Raw genomic sequence first — 22,456 nt, 5'->3', positions numbered from 1 at the left:
TCCCACCTCCCCATGCTAGGGTGGAGGTGACAGCATCCAATGGAATGGGATTTTCAAATTCTGCTTCCTCTGGTGATCAGAAGGCATCTGCCTGTCCGTAAGCAACTTCTTCTTTCCATATATATATATATATATATATATATATATATATGAAATTAAAAACCTTAGCACATTATGAGAACGTGGGGAAGGGGCGGTGCTTTTATGAAGGTGACAGCTAGGTGTGTCCCACAAGGGGACAGCAGCAGAGTCTTAGCCTAGGGGCAGACAGAGTACCCCTTATATCGTTACTTGCAGAGTTCATTGCAGAGTCATTGGTCTGGCTCGAGGCCTCTGGTTTCTGCTACACTATCGATGCTGGGCCCTCACGGGGACTCCTCTTGGTTTTCCTTCTGTTTCCCTGTGTTGTGGAAATCCTGCAGCTTTGGGTCTGCAGGACCGGTCCCTTCATGTGCTCCAGCAGATCTCAGATCACATATAACCCTGGTTCTGGGTCTGGATAGATGCAGGGTTGACCAGCTGGCCAGCTCTCCCTTGTCTTCAGCACCGGGGTGAGCTCTCCTGCACTGCCCTGGCTAGCTCACCACTTGCAGCTGTGAGCAAGGGGCGGGGCCGGTTCTCCTACTTTCTTGTCCTCAGGGTTGGTTCTCTCACATCTACACCGTCAGGGCCAGCTCTACTGCATTGTCCAGGTGAGGCGTAGGGGCCACTCTCCCCAGTGCTGCAGCTGGTGAGGGGCAGGGCCAGCACGCAGAGGGGTGGGCGCGGAGAGGGCATCTCTGTCCTGCCCATGCCACCACGTAACGGATGAGTGATGCAACAGCTGTCCCATGCTTACGTTGGGCTGGCTCACCCACACCTCTGCCAACAGGATGGCTGCAGCCTGAGATCTGAACCACTTCAGCTTCCTTGATCTGAACATGCCTGGAGCAGTCTCAGGAGAACACTATCAATAAACTTCCCTAAGGACTCATTAATATATCCTCTCGAGTTCACTAAATACATGAAAGTACAATTACATCTCATTAGGCATGTATAAGTCAGTGGGGAGAGGGAAGGGAGCAAGGCTAATCAACAGGCCGGGTGAACAAGTTCAGAAAGAAAGTGAGCTCCCAGATCGCAGGAGACACCACACCACGCAATAACAAATGGAATCCCTTATCTGTAGTGGCCTTTCATTTGCACTTTAATAAATAAAGCTTGCCTGAGGATCAGAGAATAAAACAGCCCCACTGGTGAGCCTTACAGACCAGGCAGTGGTAACACACACCTTTAAACCCAGTAGCCATATTAGTTGCCATAGAAACGGTGCATGCCTTTAATCCCAGCCCTACAGAGGAATATCAAACAGGAGGAGACAGCTCTCAGACACAGTCTCATTCTGAGATTTTTGGAGGCAGGATCTCCATCCATTTCTGACAGACTGTGTAAGAGCCAGTGGCTGGTTGTTTTGCTTTTCTGATCTTTAGGTTGAACCCCAATTTTTCTCTCTGGGTTATTATTAATTGTGCATCACTTATCTCCTTAGCAGGAGACTGGACGTGTGTTCCGCTGTAAGTACCTGTGAAGCGTAACAAAGCCTGGGTAGCTCCCCAGCACCGCATAAACTAGGTGTGCTGTCACTTGCCTGTCATCAGGGCACTGAGGTCAGGTAGCAAAGCAGAAGCACAGAGTTGAGGCCAGCCTGCACTACAGGGAAATGTTGCCAGTAAATAAATAAATAAGTAGAAAATGGAAAAGGGAAACTCTGCAAATCTTATTAAAAGATTAATAGTCGGGCAGTGGTGGTGCATGCCTTTAATCCCAGCACTCGGAGGCAGATCTCCGAGAGTTCAAGGCTAGCCTGGTCTACAAAGTCAGTTCCAGGACAGCCAAGGCTACAAAGAGAAACCTTGTCTTGAAAAACATAAAAAAAAAAAACTAAGGATACAAACATATAATATTAGGAAACAAAAGAGACAAAAGACCACAAGATTGGCCATTTAAGAAAGGAAGCAACCTGCTATGCACGACTTTAAGGTGCTGTATCTAAAACAGAGATAAAGTGGATTTCCCCCTTGCGCTGGAAGGAAACCCACAGTCCTGCATGTGACAGACAAGCATCCTCTGCACAGGTTCAGCACAACAACTGAAATGGACACTTTGATAGACAACTACAAACTAACAAAGCCAAGTCAGAAACTTTCTAAAGAAATGGGAAAAAATTATCTTTTTCCAAACAAAGTTGCCAGGTCAAGAGGTCTTATGAGTAGGATTTATCATATCTAAAGGGAAAAAAAACCAGTATATTTTCCATTTTGTCAAACAATAAAAGCTGCCATCTTTCCAACTCATTCTTTGCGGAAAAACGCAAAAACAAAAGCAAGCTTTCTGTTGAAACTGCCAGATGTCATAAAACGCTAGTGACTTCTACACAGACACAGAGTTCAGTGGAAAGGAACGAAGTGCAGAAATACAATGAGGTAGGCTGAGGGACAGCTGGAGGGGGAAAGAGGATCAGCGGCTCAAAGCCACCCTCAATCACAGAGTTAGCGGGAGGCCAGCCTGGGCTATAGGAGACCCTGTCACAAAGAATCAAAAGCAAAACGAAGTACAGAGCTGGATTTCAAGCTGACCTATAAAACAGCAGATTACTCAATAACTTCCTTTGGGAAACTGGCTATTCACTTGGAAAAATAATAAAGTTAGATCAAGATCAATTCCCTGTAAAATACAATATAAACATCCCCCAGAAAAACCAACAACTGAAAATTAGTATAAGGAAAACATTTTTTTACAATCTTGAATGAAGGGGCTTTTTCTTTAGCAAGACATTAAAGGCCAAAAGCCCAAAAGAAAACATCCCATGTTTGGTTTGTATTGACTTATCTATTTCATTTTGAGACAGGGTCTCACTATGTAGAGACCAGGCTGCCTGGAACGTCTGGAGTCCGACCCCCTCAGCCTCCCAAGGGCTAGGACTATAGGCATGCATCACAATTCACGGACTAAGAAAACATTCCTTTATGCTGAAAAAGCCTGCACCAATTTGGTCTAAGAGAAAGCTGTAATACTCATTTTCTACTGTAATTTCAGCTGTCAAGGGCTTTATAACTTTCAGACCGACACTATAGGGCTCCCTATGCAGGAAGTGAGATGTCTTGAGTGTCTTTTAACGGTTGGTTATCACATCTCCCAGCAAAGATAAAGAACGTGAAAACATCCATCCCGTGTGCTTCCGCCACGACCCCTCCATTACAGACACACGTGCATTCCAGTGGTAGCTCCTTCCTTTAGTTTAGAGGAAATTGGACAGAACCAAAGAGACGGTCTACAGTGCTCCGAAACACCTCAGGAAGCTCCTGCAAGTCAGTCAGGATGTGCTGGGCCTGTGGGCATGGTGCCAGTCCGTGCCTGTTGAGGGTGTGAGCGGAGGGGGCCCCAGGAGCCACTAGCCATGCCTATACCAGGGAGCAGAACAGAGTTCCCTTGCCCATCTGATTTTCCCCCACTGAAACAGTTTACACACAAAAAGTGCTTGGAGAAGACAAGGTGGGGGAAGGCAGCTGTAGTGTGGTCAGTGTCTTCAGCCCCCATCTGGTAACACACTAATCTTGAACAACGGCTCTGAGTGAGGGCAACAAGCAGGAAACAAACCATTCACGTTTCTTTCGCTGAGAATTATGAGTCAAACGATACTTACTTAGAGCCTGCTACATATCAGATGGCATGCGGTTTAGAAGCGAACACACTAGCATTTTCTTTTTAAAACTTCCTTTCAATAAAGTATATTTGAATTCTACACAAAGGTGGGAATGTGTATGCATTCAAGAATAATCCAGGTACCTTAACATTTGGATTAAATAACAAGTGCTCATGAACAGTGTTTGAAATAACGACTTTTTTCTCTTTGTGTTTTGCTCTTTCGGGACAGGTTTTCTCTGTAGAGTCCCGCCTGGCTGTCCTGGAACTTGCTCTGTAGACTAGGCTGACCCTGAACTGCCCCAGCCTCCCAAGTGCTGGGATTAAAGGCGTGTTCACTGCCAGACCAACAACTTTTATTTTTATCAAATGGACCTTGGGAGGCTAGAGAGATGGCTCAGAGGTTAAGAGCACTGACTGTTCTCTCAGAGGACCCGAGTTCAGTTCCCACCAACCCCATGGTGGCTCACAACCGTCTGTAATGAGATCTGGGGTCCTCTTCTGGCATGCAGACAGAACACCATATACAAAATAAATAAATAAATCTTAAAAAAAAAAAAAGGACCTCTAGTTAGCAAATTGGTGAGCAGTTCCTTTTCTCTGCGGCACGGCACTTACCACGCTTGAGTGCACACACTCAGAGCCAGGGCCAGTGTCACTTCCCACCATGAAGACAGGACTGCAAATAAAAGCTTTTACCTTCACTCAACACTGCCTGGAGGCGCCCCACATGAGTGACCCTCGGGACACTGAGCTACTTACAGCGAACGGGTGGTAGGGGACACTGGGGGGACCCCCACGGGGCCCTCCTGGCGGAGGGAGCACGGACAGTCCTGTTGAAAAGATGCCAAGTGCACTGAGGTTCAACCCTGGGATTAGATTGGCTTGTTGCTGGGAACAGAAATGAAGAAAAAAGATGAGGGAGATAAGGCCGGAAGGGCCAGGCTTGCAGCGGTCAGGTTCACTTCCTGTCTGCGTAGCACCCCTGCTTCCCAGTCGGCTCCCCTAGGTACCTGGACTTCTTCACCTTGGACTGGGTGTAGACAACGGATCCCAACCTGTCAACCTAACTGCGACCTTCCTCCCAAGGTTCCCTGCCACCCCTGGGTATATCTACATATCTGACTTTGGCCAACAATGCCTTCATTAGCTGCTTCCTACCCCAGCAAATCCTGCTCCCTGAATACCCTGTGCCCTTTCACCTCTGGACCCCTGAGCCCTGTTGTTGCTCCTTGTTCCCCTGCCCAGGTGTCCCCCATCCCTCCCAGTTGACATGGCCTTTCTAGGCTCTCCTCACACTCCTATTTCCTCAAAGACACAAGATAGAATCAAAGGCTCAGTGCCTCGCTCCTGCCTCACTTCCCTGGATCAGCGGCCATTGTACTTAGAGCTGTAGGCAGTACCTGACACACTAGTACACAATAAATATTTGTTCAACGAGAGCAAACACCAGTCTTTTCTAGTTACCCAAGGACGGGTCAGCTACTTCAAGAGCTCACTGCTTGTTTCACATTTCAATCTAGGATGCTCACCAGGGTTGGAGGTAGAGATGCTGGCCCTACGCTGGCCTGTGCCCAGCCTGCCCCATTCCTTAGCTTCCTAAACATGAGGCATCTTCTCTCTGTGAGTAAAGTCACCCTGGAAAATGCTCCTTTTCGTAAGAATGTAGACCAGCAAACCTGGGTCCTCACGCTGCCTGTTAAGCCCTGGTGCTTGCCTCACACAGCATGGATCTGACGCAGGTACCTAAGTGACCCGCTCTGGATAGCGATGTGCAGGACACCCACACCTCTTCTCAGTCTAGCCAGGTGTTCACGGGAAGAGATGCTTAGCAAAGAGATCAAGAGTCCGCAAGCAAAGAATGAGACGGCCAGATGACTGCCACAAAGGTGCCCACACTGCGGTGATGGGGGGGCTGGAGGTGGGGGCTGGAGAGGTGGGGGCTGGAGGGGGGCTGGAGAGGTGGGGCTGGGATGCCGACATGAGAAAGAATCGTGTAGCATTGCTGTGGGGAGGTGGGGCTGCAGTACAGCCGGCTTTGTCGCTGTTTGTTCCCCTGTGAAATGTTCGTGGGTGGGATGGGAAGCCAAGAGGTCAATGAGGCTGGGTTGTGGCCTATGAACTGTGTGGCTAATCGAAGGACCCTTTCCGCTCTCAGAAAATTATAGCGAAAAAGGAAAGACTTTACTCTTCTGAGACTGAGTCTGGGCTTTGCTGACGGAGAAAATATTTCAACAATTATAAGGTGAGAGAAAAGAAACAGGAAGAATGTGCGGTCTTCAAGTGGGTGACAGCATTTACTAGGGGAACTAAGAGCGTCCACCAGCAAGCGAGAGATGCCAATCAGAGTTAGGCCATTCCCTTCCTCCCACAGGCTTGCTTCAGACAGATCTGCCCCCAAGCAGCCTATACAGACAAGGTCTCTATACCCCACGGTGCCATTTGTTCTGACCCTGAATAATTAACTCTAGGCCTTACATATGCTACACGCGTATTACCACAGAGGCAAACCTCCAGCCCAGTCAATTTATTTACATACATTCATACATACATACATACATACATACATACATACATACATACATACATATTGGAAACAGGGTCATGCTATGCAGCCCCAGCTGGCCTGGAACTCATTATGTAGACCAGGCTGACCTCGAAATCACAGACATCCACCTGCCTCTCTGTCTCTCCAGTTCTGAGATTAAAGGTGTGTGGTTACCAGGCCTGGCTAAAGTATATACTTGAAATTTTTAAGAGAGAGAAGACACAATAATATTATACAACGTTTAGAAAACAGGGGAACCCACTTTCCTGGCTCTCTAACTTTTACTCTGGTAGGCAGCATCTAGCCCTGTTGACCCACATTACTTTGCACGCCTATGTGTAGCCCAGCTTTGACATCTCCCTTTTCTAACACATGATCATGAACATCACCCCACTTTATGGTCTGGAGGTGTGATTTTAGCGGCTCACACTGACCTGTGTTCCCCACAGTTCACTGGCATCTTTAATCCTAAGAAGTCAGAAGCCCTTCCCTCTTCCCTAAGATACTTGCTCCTCAGCTGAAGGACAGCTATCCTTGCAGAGTCTGGGTCCTGGCTTAGCTGTGGGAAAACCAGCAGAAAGGGAAGAACTGGATGCTTACATTAACGGCCAGCATGTCGTTTTCAAAGGCCTCGCGCAGTTTCTTCATGATCTCTATCTCAGCATTGGCACAGGCGTCAATGGTACCCTTCACTGTGATGGTTCTCTCGGGATTATATATGCTCAAATCCTGTAAGCTGGCCAACGGGGAAAAGACAGGAAGAATAAAACTCCAGACCACAGGCACATCCCAGTAAAGACTTGATTTCTCTTAACACTACAGCATAGAATCCGCTATCTAATCTCAAATCTTACTAGTGACTTTCATTTTATATATATAATCTATGGGCACAGACTATGGAATGAACCTCAGCCTTACACGTACTAGGAAAGTCTTCTACCTTTGAGCTATATCCCCAGCCCCAAGTCTTACTTTGTATTTTGAGAAAGGTCTCACTAAGGCTCTCCTTGAGTTTACAGTGCAGCCAAGGCTCGCTTTGAACTCTTGGTTTATCTGCCTCTTCTCCTGAGAGCCTGGATTACAGGATTGTGCCACAGAATCGACCATATTTTTTATTTTAAGATTTTCATGGTGTTAGGGTAGGCCAAGAGTCTCCCTGGTGCTGGTGAGCACTCTGGGGGACTGTAGAGCTCACCCGTGGGTCAGTTTCCATGGCTGCTCAGAGAGACTATGGCATGGCTGAGCATTTCCCCTCTGGACAAAAGCAGAGGACAGGAAGGCTCAGTCAGCTGCTCCCGCACATAATAGTCTGAGGGGTAACTTACGATGAGATGGTTATCTTGGTCCCTGTCTCATGCTCAATTTTCTTCAGATTTCTGCCTTCTTTGCCAATAAGTCTTCCAACCAAGCCATTGTGGGCCAAGATTTTCAAAGGAACCTCCTCAGCTCTAGAAGACAAAGCACATTCAACACTTAGGACAGACACTCTTGTCTTTTTCTGAGCTATCCCCTGCACTTTTTATGAATGGAAACCAACTTTTCAAGGTTCTTTCCGAACCTCAGCTTACGAATCCTGACTCAAACGAGCCACAGGCTAACTCTGCTTCCACCTTCTACTCACTAGTAGCCAGACAGCAGAGAGTGGGTCCACGGGGCGGCCTGGCCAGGGGGAGCTACATTAACAAAAATAGAATCCCATACAATCCAGCAATCCCACTTCTGGGCATATATAAAAAAAGAAATAAAAATCACGATCATTTGTGATTTGACATTCACAGTAATATCACTGAGAAACAGCCAAGGCGCAGCAGTATAATCCAAAGGGATGGGCACTTTATGTGCTACACCTGTAGGAACTGGAGGACTGAGCTAAACCAGCCACAGTAACACAGAGTCACATGACCTATTCATGTCAAGTTTCTAAAGCAGTGGCTCTCAGCCTTCCCAACACTGCGACCCTTTAATCCAGTTCCTCATGCTGTGGTGACCCCAACCATAAGATTAGTTCTGTTGCTACTTCATAACTAATTTTCTACTGCTATAAATATCTGATATGCAGGATACCTGGCACGTGACTCCTCTGAAAGGGTTGCTCGACCCCCAAGAGGTCACGACCCACAGGTCTAAAGTAACCCAGTTGGTAAGAACAGTAGGTGAACAGGGAGGCAAGAACAGGCAGCCAGAGCTGTTTCTTTTGTAACAGAATGAATATGTTGTTAGGTGTATTTTAACACAATTCTTCAAAACATTTAAAAAGGAAGTGACGGCCTTCCTCTCAAGTTTGGGATAACGTTCTGTGGTGAATACAAGGTCTGAGTTATTGTAAGGAAAGCAAAGCAGAAAAATGTCCCAGATCTCTGAGCCCAAGGTTTCAGTGACATAAGAACTTTTCTAATTTTAGCACTTCATGCTATGTGACGATATGTTTCTTACTACTTAAACCATTTGTATTTTTTCTACTCCTTCAAAATGGAAGCGTCTGAGGGACACATTGCCGCAAGGCAATTAGCACTGCAAGGCACTGAAATAAGCGATCTGGCTAAAGAGGCTGCCCTAGAATGCACACCCTCAGAGGGCGGAGGAGCCTGTAGCCCCCTGCTGGGTCCCCAGTGCACACAGCAACGTCCAGCACATGGTACATGATACACGCTTGGCAAATGGAAAGGAAGTTTAGGGTGTTATGTGTCTGTTGCCTTTTACTCGCCCCCTGGGCCCTCCAGTCACTCCCGTTGTCCCTGAATGTTGGCTCAGTGTCCTCATGAGCAGTCAGCAGGCTGATTTCTTTCTTGCTGCTGTGTTTACTTCTGCCCACAGTTGGAGCTTCAACACGCAGCTAAGGCATGGCATGGGACAGTTGCTCAGAAAAACTCACTTCGGATATGCGAACTCTATCTCCATACGACATCTTAAAGCCCCCATTCATACATCCACTTTGTGGCCATCTCCTAAGCTGCACACAACTAATCAAAAGAACTGATGAGACTGTTATTTGTAAAAGCCTCAATAATTTAGATCAAAGAAGAGTTCCCTCAAATCGAGCCATGACATCTGGGGGACTTCCAAAAGTCCCAAGTAAAGCAAGTACTTGATAACCATTAGGCGAGGGGCTAAGCCCTATATGTGATGTGCTAACAGATTGGCAATGTTGCTCTTTTTAGAACATTCTAGTCTTGGTTTTGCACATCTCACCTGCTATTATTGGCCAAATGAGTTTACTACTCAGCCCACACCCTGCTCCTCTACACAGCCCCACCACTGCCCACAGACAGATTTGGAAGACCAACAATCTTTTTAAAACTACAGATAAATTTAAGTAAAACACAAGCTGCTGGGTTATACTTGTGAGGGACTTTTCTTTTTTCAAGACAGGGTTTCCCTGTGTAGCACTGGCTGTCCTGGAACTCTCTGTAGACCAGGCTGGCCTCAGACTCAGAGATCTGCCTGCCTCTGCCTCCTGAACATTGAGACCAAAGGTGTGTATCACCACCACCCAGCTATTTTTCTTAATTATATGAAGTGGGAAGATCCACCTTTAATTGGGGCCACAACTTCTGCTGGCAGCCTATATAAAGGACTTGGAAGAAGGAAGCCTCTGCTTTTTGCCTACGTGCCCATGCTCTCAGTGGCAGGTCCATTCCTTCACTGGCATTAGGGTGTACTTCTCTGGGAGTCCATATACTGAAGACCATCTGAGACGTGCAGCCTCATGGACTCAACTGCTGGACTCTTGGATTTCTTATTGGTAGACAGACATTGTTGGACTAGCTAGACCACACAGACCACAGCCTATAAGCCACTCTAGTAAATTCCCTTTCTTTCTCCCTCCCTCCCTTCCTCTTTATATAAAATATACACAATACACATATGTGAATCTACACATATATACAGAATATATTCATATACAAATATACATATATATTTCATACACACATTTGTATATATATAATATACAGCATATACTGACATTGTCACATATTTACATGTCTACAGTATATTCATGAGTATGAATATATATGCATATGTATAAATTTATTCTATCAGTTCTGTTTCTCTAGAGAACCCTGAGTAATAAAAACATGATCCCTCTACCATGCTTAGAGCTTTTTAACATACTTCTTTCCTTTTTAAAAAATTCTTCTTTCATATATTACATCCTGATCCTCCACCTCCCCTCTCCCCTAGAACCACCCTCTTTCTATCTTCCCTCAGAAAGAACAAACCTCCCAGGAACATCAACCAAACACAGCATAATTTGCTACTACAAGACCAGGCACACACTGTTCACATCAAGGCTGGACGAAGCCATCCAGGAGGAGGAAAAGGGTCAGGGACCATCCCGGCCGGCTCTCACTGTTAGAAAGAACACCAAGCTGCTCAGCTATAATGTATGTGCAGAGGACCTAGGTCAGACCCTACAGATTCCCTGATTTCTGCGAGCCACCATTGAGTTCTGGACAATTGACTCTGTGTGCTGTGTTCTCACAGAGCTTTGTAAAACACATTTCTTCATCTTACAGTACTGAGTGGTCTGGGCATTATACAAACTTACAGTTTGGTCTCATCAGCCTCTTTCTGCATAATTTCAAGGATCATGCGGCATGCTTCAGATGTCCCTTCTGGGGTGGCATGGATGGTGACAGGCTTCTCTGCGGCTCCAGAGTTCTCCTTTCTGTGGATGTCTACCCTATAGGAAAAGAATCAGGAGCCATAGCACAGATCTGACAGGGCCTCAGACACAACAAACACAGCCCAGCCAATACAGTGAGGACAGAGGAAATGCTATCAGCACACTTGCAACAGATGCTGCGATCCAAGCAGGTCAGTGTGCAAAGGCACTCATGCCCGACGTAAATTCTTTGCCGCTCTGGTCAGAAGTGGGCCATTCTGACAGGAGTGCTGAGGATCAAGGCACCCAGCCAACTTGGTAATAAAGTCAGCTTGGTTAGTGAAGTATTTTGTGTGGCCTTTCAAATGTCTGTGGAAGTGAAGGGTAAGGTGAGAAGGTGTAACACACTGGACTAGTTCTGACCTCTGCACTGAGCACAGCTTTTAAAAGCCTTATGTGAATCCAAATTCCAGCACCAAATTTAAACAAGCTTTATGTGTCTGAGCATCCACAGAGGGACAGAGGGGCAGAGGCGTGCCTCTCTGCCTTCCTTAGGTTTTGGTTCCCTTTCTGCTGGCAGTCTGCCTTCCTTCCAGACTCCTAAAACTATTGGTCTAACAGTCTGAGACTCCATCAGGCTCCTTCGGGGCCTGTTGGCTTCATTCACTTTAAGAAATCACACAACTGATAGCAGCCCCTTTCCCTCGGCTGTTAGGAAGGGCCCAGTCTTCAGCCTCCTTCTCCAACTGGGCGCATACTGTAAAAACTAATTTCACTTCCCTAAAACTTAAGCCACCTTGCACAGTTTTGTTTTTGTTTTTTTTGTTTTTTTTTTTTTTTTGGTTTTTCGAGACAGGGTTTCTCTGTGGTTTTGGAGCCTCTCCTGGAACTAGCTCTTGTAGACCAGGCTGGTCTCGAACTCATAGAGATCCGCCTGCCTCTGCCTCCCAAGTGCTGGGATTAAAGGCGTGCACCACCACCGCCCGGCCACAGTTTTTGGAAGCAGAACAGAGATAACTAAGAATTACTTGGGAAAGGAAAGGCCAGTTTTTAGGAACCACAGCCACCAACTTCCAGTCTGATCTCAGTATTCCCCTTGCCCATCAGTGCCTGCAGCTGGGGCTTCCTCAGACACTGAAGCAATTTCCCTTTCAGCTTACAGGACGCTCACTGACTGGAGTAAGACACACCAACTCAGGGATGAGTACTTGCTGGCAATTTGGGGCTTTGCAAATGTGAGTTCATTTGCTCTGCCCGAGTGTTTGCATCCTCACAGCGATCCTGGTAAAGCACCATGGCTTCCTTTTTCACAGAAGCAACTGAAACTCAAGGAGGTGAGACGTTTTATCAAAACTTGAACACAAGTCACTGTTTTCAAGTCTTGTATCTTCATGACAGTGTGCTGTGGTCTTACGGACATATAAAAATCAACAATTGTACAAACGACTTTGCCTGCTGACTGCCACCTCCATTCCAGTCTCTTTAGACAGAAAATCAGACAAAGCCCCATACTTTCTTGTTTGGTAAAGCAATGACCCGCAGCTTCAATAGGCGACAACCTAGACAGTCTAAAGAACGGGTACTCCACTCCAAGGCTGACCCAGCAGAGGGTGAGAGCCCGGACCAGAGCATCCTATAACCACAGAACCCCTCTCAACTGTTGTGGAACTAGGAATGCTCATGGAACACTAGCACAAGGGACCATCCTTCCTGGAGGTCCGTAAGTGTTCTCTTCATGGATTTAGCCTTTCAGGGAATGACGTACATCTTAGCATGAACACTCAGCACCCCTGAGGTGAGTCTAGTCACAGCCTAGGGAAAGAAGCACTGGTCCCTACAACCCCGCCTCCCGCTACAGCACCAAGTGACCTGAGGATGGGAGAGACGGGATGCAGGCGACCCCTCAGAAGGAAGCGGAGGGAGCACTGGAGGCACGTACCGGGACTGGGTCTGTTTAGTGATGTTCTTTATGGTCAAGCCCTCCTTTCCGATGATGGCACCAACAAACTGGGTGGGGACCAGGATCCGCAGCGGGAAATCAATCTGTCTGGCCTGAGAAGAGCTCCTAGGACTGTGGCCTTGCTCCCGGGAAGAGTGGTCCCCATGCTGGACTCGCTGAGGGGGTGAGGGGGAGTTCACCTCTTCATCAGGGATGTAGGAAATCTTGAAGGAGTAGTTCTCAAACTGATGCCCACTTAGCTTCTCAATTGCTCTGCAACACAGCAGAACACAGCAAGCTTATCCGAGAGTGTGGCAAAACTCTAGAAGGCGGAGGGTGCACTGACTCACCTTGCTCACTAGCCATTTATGGGGCGCCTGTGCCAAGCACCAAGGATACAGGGGTGAGCAAGACATAGCCCGTCTCGGGCCTGGAGTCTCAACAATTAAATAAGTTCTCTCAGCATCTAGATCTAGGTGGCTAAGACACAATTCTGCTGTTTGCGTCCCTCCCATCCCCCCGCAGACTAAACCCTCTTTACCAACAACTGTAGGTATGGCTCCAAAACTATTACTTTCTTTTTAACCATAACACATCTTCATGATTATTTTAATCATATCACAAAATTCAAATATATTTGAGAAATTCAAAAATACATAAGCACAAATTAGGAAAACAATAGTTTCCTTGTCTTTATTATATACTAATTATTAAAATGTACCAAAATTAATATATTATTTCTAATCCTTAAAAATCAGTTAACACTCTAAATATTTTCCATTATCAAATATTTTCTATAACTCATTGACCACTCCACTTGACACAACTGTAAAGTGAGGTCAGCCCTTCTCCGGGGTCACTGTAACTTTTGCTAGGTTGCTAGGGCCAGCCTCCCATTCAAGTTTGTGAACTATGCTCAGTCTCTTGAAGACCACATGTTGTCATGGGCACCTCTGAAGGTATAGCTCCTTCTCTGGGGCAACTCCTAGAGATGAGATAGCCCAGGGTCTGTCTGGTAATGTTTCAGTATCTACTATTCTACAGCAGTTAGGGTGTATTTTTTATGCCCTCAATCCTCAAGGCTATGGATTATCTAAAAATAACTATTATGAACACCAAAACTTAACTTCTGTATTTTAAAATTTTACATGAAACGGAACAATGCCCTTACATGTTTCTGCAGCAATCCTACCCGAGTAACGCTGAGGGTTTGTGAATTCATTACAAAACGGAAAACTTCATTCAATGAAGGCAAGCAAGTAACGTGCAGATCCTACCCAAGTGGCACTGGGCTATGGCTGTGATGGCCTGCGGTGGCATAGCCTGAGCCTGCTGGTATGAAAACAGGTTCACTACATCTTCACGTGTGCTGAAAACTGCAACAGCACCGAGGTTATTCCCTTCCCTGGGAATGGACATACACAGCCACGAAGATGCCTGCCTGTTATACTTCTAGTTATCTGGCCTAGGAGGCCGTTCAAGGGCCTCCTGCAAAAGAGACGTCTGAGCTAGGCATGGTGGTACAAGGCTATTAATTCCCCACCTCAAAACAGCCCAAAAAATTAAAAAGAAACTTGGTTTTTTGCTATTGCTTAAAAAACATAATCCCATGTCTGTTAAGAATAAACTCTAATCATTCCTGAAGTAACAGAGTCATGAACGGAGTAAGAGTAGGGGTCCAAGCCAGGGTGAAATATTCCCAGGTAACCAAGCCTGCTGCTGTCAAGGAGGTGAATTCTTCTGAAAATATTACACACAGGGAAAAAAAAATAGTCTGCATTTAGTCGGTGTGGCTAGGAGGCTGTGCACATTCCTTGTGGAGAGCGGAGTATGCTCCAGGTAAAAGAGGCCCCCTGAAGCTTGTCAAAGTGAGCCTATGGGTGCAGCATCATAGTGCTGATGTCCTTCTCTTCCTGACGGGGTTCCTGTCTTTCTGCTGGTGCCAAGTTCAACACTGTTCAAGAAAGAGATCCTGTACACTCAACAGCCCGGCACGAACTCTCGGTGTTGCATGGATATGCCAAAAGTAGCAAGAACACCTTGGACCGGTACAGGCATGTCCAAGAGGACACAGACACCCTGGAGTTGTCCTGACATGTACAAAGAGGATGTGATCTGGCTGGATGGTACCTGTCTTCTCAGGAAAGGTTTCCAGAAGCAGGACTCAAAGGAAACCAAAGACAAACCCAAATAAATTTGCAAAGAAATGAACCCCAACCCACTTACATCTTTGCTTCTTCTCTTGTTGTATAGGTGACGTTGACAACAGCAGTTTCTGTATCTGTATTGACTAAAGAAGAAGTGAAAACTACAATCATCATTTAAAAATAGCTCTCACCCCTGTGCCCATGGAAAGCTAACTTCAAAGGAAAATGCACAGAACACGGCATCTTAACTGTGCCCACGTGTGTTTATTATCATTACAGCATTTGTAAGTCAGACATACACAACACTCTGTAATTAGGTGTTCATGTAACATGCTGTCCTGCGCTGTACTTACAGTATTCTAAGGAAGTGAACTATCTCTGCACATTCATGTATTTTCACACAGAGTTGTGGAGAGCAAAGAGGCCATGAACAGCCTCATCTTTAATCATTTGGGAATGTGCTGCCCCAGTACTGTCAACCTAAAGTGCTGCTAAGTCACCTCCATGGCAAGACCACTTGACTTTGTATTCTGAAATATTTCTTTAGGCTAAAATCGCCGAGGAAAAATGGGTGAAAGAACATGACATAACAAAAATAAAGAAAAAAAAACCACCATGGTTCTCTGTGCTTCGTTATTTTCAAACTTCTAGACCTATTTATTATTCATTTTAATTGTTAATTTACAACTCACAGAATGTTAAAGGGTTCCTATCTGCAGTTTTCGAGAGCTAAAAGAGAAGGCTGTGGCCTCTGACTCCCAAAAACGGTTGGGCTCGAACCTTCTAATTAAGATATCTTCCATATATAAACACCATAATAAGAAAAGTCAACCATATATATCTGTGGCATGCAATGTGTGTGTATGTGTGTCCGTCCGTCCATCCATCCATCATAAGAATGGGAGACTGAGGCAGGATAGTACACCTGAGCTACACAGCAAAGCCCTATCTCTAAACAGACACAGACATGCAGACACACAGAGACACAGACAGACACACACACACATACACTTCATTCAAAAGGCTTGATTGATAAAGCTTGCTTACATTTTCAAAAAAAACCAAGATTGACTAATCAGACCCTCTCTTCAAAACACATCGTTGGGGAATTTAAAGTTAGCAACATTAAAAATAATTCCAGAAAGTCACAATAAAGCTCCCTTCAAAGTAGCAATATTCATTCTTAAACCTTAGGAGTTCTAGGACCATCCCACTTGCGGCATCTTAAACTGTAAAGAAATGTGCCTCTGAGATTCTCAAAGGAATCTGGCGTCCCCAAACATTAAAGACTCTGGGATAAAAACATATTTTGCCCAGTAATTTCAAAGCAGCTTCAGACTTGGTGGGGGGTGTTGGGGGACAGGTAGGGGTGTACAGTAACTATCAGCTCAATGAGCTACACACCATCAACACTGATCCCAGCCCTGTCTCTGTCCTGGCTCACTGGGACTGCTCCTAACGGTCTTACTCACAGATGCCCTCACAGTGCTCAGCACGGCAGTGTGGCACGTCACTGTCCTCACCCTGTGTCAGCACAGTGTCAGAGGTTTCCCATCTGCAGCCTTCTAGACTGACGGAGAAAGCTGCTAGACTCAGACTCCCAGAGAAGTCATCCCCTAGGAATCCTGGCTCCTTAGATTTGGTCTCATTTTCACTAACAGTCTCTGGTCTTCAAAGATGTTTGTCTGCTGAAGTCACATGGTCCTTGGTTCTAGAGTAAGCTGAGCTCCATTTAAATAATTTATTTCGTTGTTCATTAAAGTTCCTAAGACTCTACTGACAGGCTGTGGCTGGATCGAAATCACCCACGAAACAGGACAAAAGATGAGCTCAATAGCTTGCTCTATGCCTCGAGGGGCTGGAGCTGAGCAGTCTCCAGTGCACAGGGGCTGGAGGGCTGTGTGTTGCCCAGTGCCCTTGAACCCCTCCTACTCAGGTAGCACCATTCTGAATCGATTTCGCAGTTTTAGCTGTGTCTGTCTCCATCTCTCCAAAACTGGGATTTCAGGCATGTGTCACCACACCCAGACCAGCACTCTTGTTTTAAAATTTTTTCAAGTTCATACCTGGAAAGCTATCTTGCCACTAGAATGTCTTCCTTCCAACAACAAGGAAGTGAAAACTGAGAATTCATAGGAAGCATGTTCTCTCCGAGTGCTTACAACTCTGAGCACGGGCAAGCGGCAGTAAGAAACAGGGTAACTTCTTCACCGTCGTGGAGGGGAACACACCCAAATAACTGCTGCTTCAAGACGATTATGCTAATCACACTGACAGATTGGACCCTCTGCGAGAAACAGGATGCTCTACGATCTTTTCCTGAGGACCTTATAATCCCTTACAATTGTCTGTGAAATACACCAACAGGTTTCCACTGAGTGATGTGATCATTCAATGCTACAGGAAGGGTAGAAATTACATTCATTTTATACAAGTGGAGACAGAATCAGTGCAGTTCAGCTGGTGAGTCTGAGCGATTGTTCCAAGGATTCACAGACAGGAAGCAGTCAGGGCCAACGTAAAAATCATTTTTACCATACTTTGGTGTCATCATTATCTTGGGATCCACCTTTCTGAGACTTGTAAAGAGCTATGCAGGACATCAGCTTTGGGTGCCTTTTTGGTTCCTCTTAAAAACCAGCGTCTCAGGTGGTGGCGCATGCCTTTAATCCCAGCACTCAGGAGGCAGAGGCAGGCGGATCTCTGTGAGCTCGAGGCCAGCCTGGACTACAAGCTTAGTTCCAGGACAGGAACCAAAAACTACAGAGAAACCCTGTCTCGAAAAATCCAAAAACAAACAAACAAACAAAAAAAAAAAAACCCAGCGTCTCAGGCATTAGCCAGAAGCAATGAGCAGCAGAAGAGAAGTATTTCCTGGGGCATTTGTAGTGCTGTTCCTATGATGGCAGGCCTCAGCTCTGAGTGTGCACAAAACCACTCCAAGATTCTCGATTCAACCACGAGCCACTCCCTCTACCTCGAATCTCCGCAGGTTTGTGCTGAACCTGAGGAACTGACATTTTCATAAGAATCTTGGTGGGGAAATCCTACCTCACAGTAAACAGACACTAGGTTGTGTCTTCCCTTCTAGTGAGGCCGAGTCAGCTAAGTCATAGCAGTGACTCAACTATTCTAAAAGGAGTTAAGTGTGCCCCACCCCAACTGTGTCTGTCCAGTGCTTACGCTCACCGCAGGTGTCAAGATGCCCAAGTGTAAGGGGAGGTAGCCACACCTCTAATCCCAGCACCCAAGGCAGAGGCAGGTGGGTCTCTGTGATTTCGAGGTCAGTCTGGTCTATAAAGTGAGTTCCAGGTCAACCAGGGCTATATAGAGAAACCCTTAAAGAACATATTCCCTGAATGACTGGACTATACAGATATATAAAGATGACAGTTACAGATTCCTCTGACAGGGAGGTGTACAGACACCAGAGGAAGCACACGTCAAAGGCAATGGGACTTACTACTTCTCCCTGATGACCCCAATCTAAGAGATAACAAAGTCCTCTTCAGTGGGCTAATTTCCTGACTCTCGTGAACTTTCCCACTGATTACCTTGTTCCACATTCTCCACTGTCCCACACTCGGCCAACAGTCCATCCAGCACCTGTGAAGAAACAGAAGATCATAAAAATGACATTCATTTCCCCCTGCGGTGAAACATGCAGAGAAACAAGGACAGCAGAACTGGACCGTAAGATGGTCCCACACAACTGCACGGTCTTGGTAACTGGACAGCCACACCCACGTGATGACCCCAACCACGCTGCTGGAATGAAAAGCAGAGCAAAGGACACAGCACACTTTTCTTCAGGAGATTTAACAATTCTTCCTTCAGCTCTCCCCCAGGGACCCCCTTATTTATTCACGTAATAGATTGTGTATACTTCAAATTTTCGACAAGAAAAGAAGTTGTACTTGAGGAGGGAGAGATGACAATAAAGAGTGTGTACTGCTCTCGCAGAGGATCCAAGTTCGTTCCCGGCACCCATATGGCAGCTCACAAGCACCTGGAACTCCAGTTCCAGGGGATCAAACGACCTCTCTTGACCTCGTGTGCTCTGAACACATGTGGTGCACACAGACACACATACATACACATTAAAAAAAATCTTTTGACAACGTTTGTTCATTTTAAAGATTTAGTTTTGAGACAGGACCTGGTTGTCCTGGAAATCCCTATGTAGTCCAGGCTAGCCTCAAACTCAAGAGATCTGCCTGCCTCAACCTCCTACGCACCAGAATTAAAGTCACACACACCACTATACCTGTGTGTGTGTGTGTGTGTGTGTGTGTGAGAGAGAGAGAGAGAGAGAGAGAGAGAGAGAGAGAGAGAGAGAGAGAGAGAGAGAACCGTGTGTATGTGTGACGGGTGTGTGTGTACACATGAGTGGTGTGACAGATGTCTGCAGAGGGCAGGAATATTGGATCTGGGGTTATAGATAAGCCACCCAATACGACTACTGGAAATTGAACTTGGGTCCCCAGCAAAGGCTGTGCAGGCTTAAGTACTGAGTCAGCTCTCCAACCTCATCCTTTCTCTTCTTTCCTTTTCTAAAGACAAGATAAAGCACAGCTTTCTTTATGGCTGGTCTGGTTTCCTGTGGGCTAGGGCAGTTTGTTCTTAACAGTGGGGCCACTCCTGGCATCCTATTGCATTTTATATAAAGACAGCAATCTTAGACCATTTAGTGCTCTGAAGATGTATCTGTAATGGTTACTCATAGCAGCTAACTCAAAACAAAAGACAAACAAACAAAATCGACTCTAACAAAGAATGTTCTGTTTCTATAGGTTTCCCAGTGCCTCAGCCAATCAGAATGTGAGACAACAAAAATCTTCCATCAGATCATGTGATAAGCATCACAAAAAGCTGCACACTGTCTCCTGGCTGTTGTGCTGGTGCTTGTGGCCCGGTACTGAAGGAGAAGACTGTGAGTGGCCAGAGTGCACATCATCAGAGAGGGACAAACACAACCCCTAACTGACGTCGTGAGCCCCAGCACTGGAAAGGAAGGACAGGACCCAGAGGCTCTGGGGACAAGTCTTATGGCCTCTAATTCCTAAAGTAAAGGAAGCCAAACTAAGGAGGTGTCTGGGTGCCCCGGCTTACCTCCCACTGCAGGTGAGGCGGGATGTTTCGAATTTGGATTTTTCTGCTCCTGTAAAGACAAGAGCAGTCCAAAACATTTTCTCCATACACTCCAACTCCAGCAAATAACAAAGCCACACATAAGATCATAAATCAAGTTCACTGTGCAACTGCATTTACTAAACCATCCACAGAACATTCCTACAGTAGGCTCTGTGTTTTAAGGTTTCCAATTACCTCAGGAGGGAAAAAAGAATCCAGAAATTGTCACAAGTTAAATAAATTACAATTTAAGTGCAGACTTATGTTTCCTACTAAAGCAGTCAGAAGATAAACTACTATTTATTGTTTCTACAGTCATTCTATCAAAATACACATGCTTGCAACTGGTCCTATTCCAAGACTCAAACACAAAGGGTCCGGGCCTAAAGAAAATCAGATCTTGTTTCATGTCAAATTTCATTTAAAAATTTATTTCCAGAAGGTAATTTATTTGTAACTCAAAATAACACAAAACCTCCCACCTCCTGACTCACACACTTGTCTGTGTATCCTCGGTTTCATGCAAATACAGACTTACTTCTCTTACAGAGGCACCGCAGGCTCTCTCAGCACCTTGCTCCCCGCCCCAGTAACACACTGACCATCTTCCTAGCTTAGAAAGCTTCTGCGTCTGCTTTCTACCCCACGATTGTCCCAGCATTCATTTCACCCAGCCACTTTCCTTATCATGAGTATTTAAACATCTCACTTTTTGTTTTTTTAATTTAGAGGCCTTTCTTAAGACACCCTGATAGTTTGATGGTTCTAAATGATTTAGGTATCTTCTTCTGTTTTGTTTTTTTGAGAGGGGGGTCTCTCTGTGTAGCCCTGGTTGTCCTGGAATTCACTCTGTAGGCCAGGTTGGCTTTGAACTCACAGAGATCCACCTATCTCTGGAGTGCTGGGATTAAAGGTGTGTGCTGTCTAGCTCTCTGTTTTATTTATTTATTTATTTATTTATTTATTTATTTTTTAAATATTTATTATGTGTACAGCATTCCTTCCATGTGTGCCCGCAAGCCAGAAGGGGGCGTCAGGTCTCATTATAGATGGCTGTGAGCCACCATGATGTGGTTGCTGGGAATTGAACTCAGGACCTCTGGAAGAGCAGTCAGTGCTCTTAACCACTGAGCCATCTCTCCAGCCCATAGCTCTCTGTTTTAAACATTAAAATTTACCCCGACCCATGCCTCCCCAGCCCCTTCCCACCCACCCACAACTGTCTACTGTATTTTCTTCCTTAGGGAGAGCCCTTCTTCTCCACCAGTCCTACACTCTACACCTAACCTCTGTGGTTATGTGGATTGGTGGGAATGTAAACTTGTACACCCACTATGGAAATCAGTGTGGTAATTCTTTAGGGAGTTGGGAATAGATCTACCTCAAGGTCTAGCTTTACCACTCTTGGGCATACACCCAAAGGAGTCTACATCCTACTACAGACAAGTTCTCAGCCATATTCACTGCGCTCTGTTCATACCAGCCAGAAGCTGGAATCAGCCTAGATGTCCATCAACAGATGATTCGGTAAAGAAAATGTGGTCCATACACACAACGGAATACTACTCAGCTGTTAAACTAAAATCGTGACAGTTACAGGTAAAATCATCTTGAAAGAACCCAGATCCTAAAGACAAATATGATTATGCATTTGCTTACATATGGTTGTTAACTGCTAAGTCTTTGATAAGCAGGGTACAATCCATATAACCCTTACTGTTATTTTAATTAATATGCAAGATTTATTCTTTAAACTACACCAGAACTTGCTAGGAAAAGAGGGGACTCAGCAAACACTTCTATCTCTTGCTCCATTACTGCAGAGCATCAGCTGATCGGGCAAATCGTCTGTTCAAGCGCAACAGTCGAGAAACAAAAGGCAGCTCGTCCCGAATCCTAACTGAACAGATCTAAAATAACAGCGCTTCTTGTAACAGATACTTCTGTGTGAAGGCTGCATGTCAGGCAAGCAGAAACCAGACCTAGAAAATTCCAGTGTTAGGATGCTTAGAAATATAATCTCTAAAATGCTTGTCCACAACCCCTCTAGCCATAGATCTGGACATCAAGGAATGAAAGGAACTGAGAACTGGGAAAGAGGATCACCCTAGGAAGACCCACAGCCTGGGGCTGTGTCAGCCGCAGCTGTCCGGATACTCTCCATGCGCAACGGTCCATGTGGGTCTGAGGGAGGTCTCAGAAGTTGCCAGCCCCCACAGCATCACCAGGCTACCATGCCTGTGGTCAGGTCATCAGAATGCTTTGCTGGGAGGAGGGGCTTCTGAGGGTCTTTCCAGTCCAGCTTCTCCCTGAATCTGAGCTTTCTAACTGTGTAGGCAGACATTCTGCAGGCATCCTCTGGCCTCTCCAGCAACTCACTGTTCATTCTGCCTTTTCACTAT

At 45.8% G+C, this 22,456-nt stretch overlaps 1 protein-coding gene across 1 annotated transcript in view; it reads right to left on the bottom strand.

Moving 5' to 3' along the window:
- Igf2bp2 (insulin like growth factor 2 mRNA binding protein 2) overlaps window positions 1–22,456 on the bottom strand; it is a 108,786-nt gene that overhangs the window by 12,934 nt on the left and 73,396 nt on the right. Inside the window, exons 3-10 of the mRNA XM_057764291.1 lie at window positions 20,034–20,082; window positions 18,476–18,527; window positions 15,001–15,064; window positions 12,775–13,047; window positions 10,779–10,913; window positions 7,555–7,677; window positions 6,830–6,965; window positions 4,444–4,572 (exon numbers count right to left, since the gene is read on the bottom strand). Of these exons, the coding sequence (XP_057620274.1) occupies window positions 4,444–4,572; window positions 6,830–6,965; window positions 7,555–7,677; window positions 10,779–10,913; window positions 12,775–13,047; window positions 15,001–15,064; window positions 18,476–18,527; window positions 20,034–20,082 (961 nt within the window). The remainder of the gene's footprint in view (window positions 1–4,443; window positions 4,573–6,829; window positions 6,966–7,554; window positions 7,678–10,778; window positions 10,914–12,774; window positions 13,048–15,000; window positions 15,065–18,475; window positions 18,528–20,033; window positions 20,083–22,456) is intronic.

Source organism: Chionomys nivalis, chromosome 3 (assembly GCF_950005125.1).
Source record: "Chionomys nivalis chromosome 3, mChiNiv1.1, whole genome shotgun sequence".
NCBI lineage: Eukaryota > Metazoa > Chordata > Mammalia > Rodentia > Cricetidae > Chionomys > Chionomys nivalis.
Note: the sequence above shows the minus strand (reverse complement) of the source record. Positions and strands in the feature narration are given on the sequence as shown.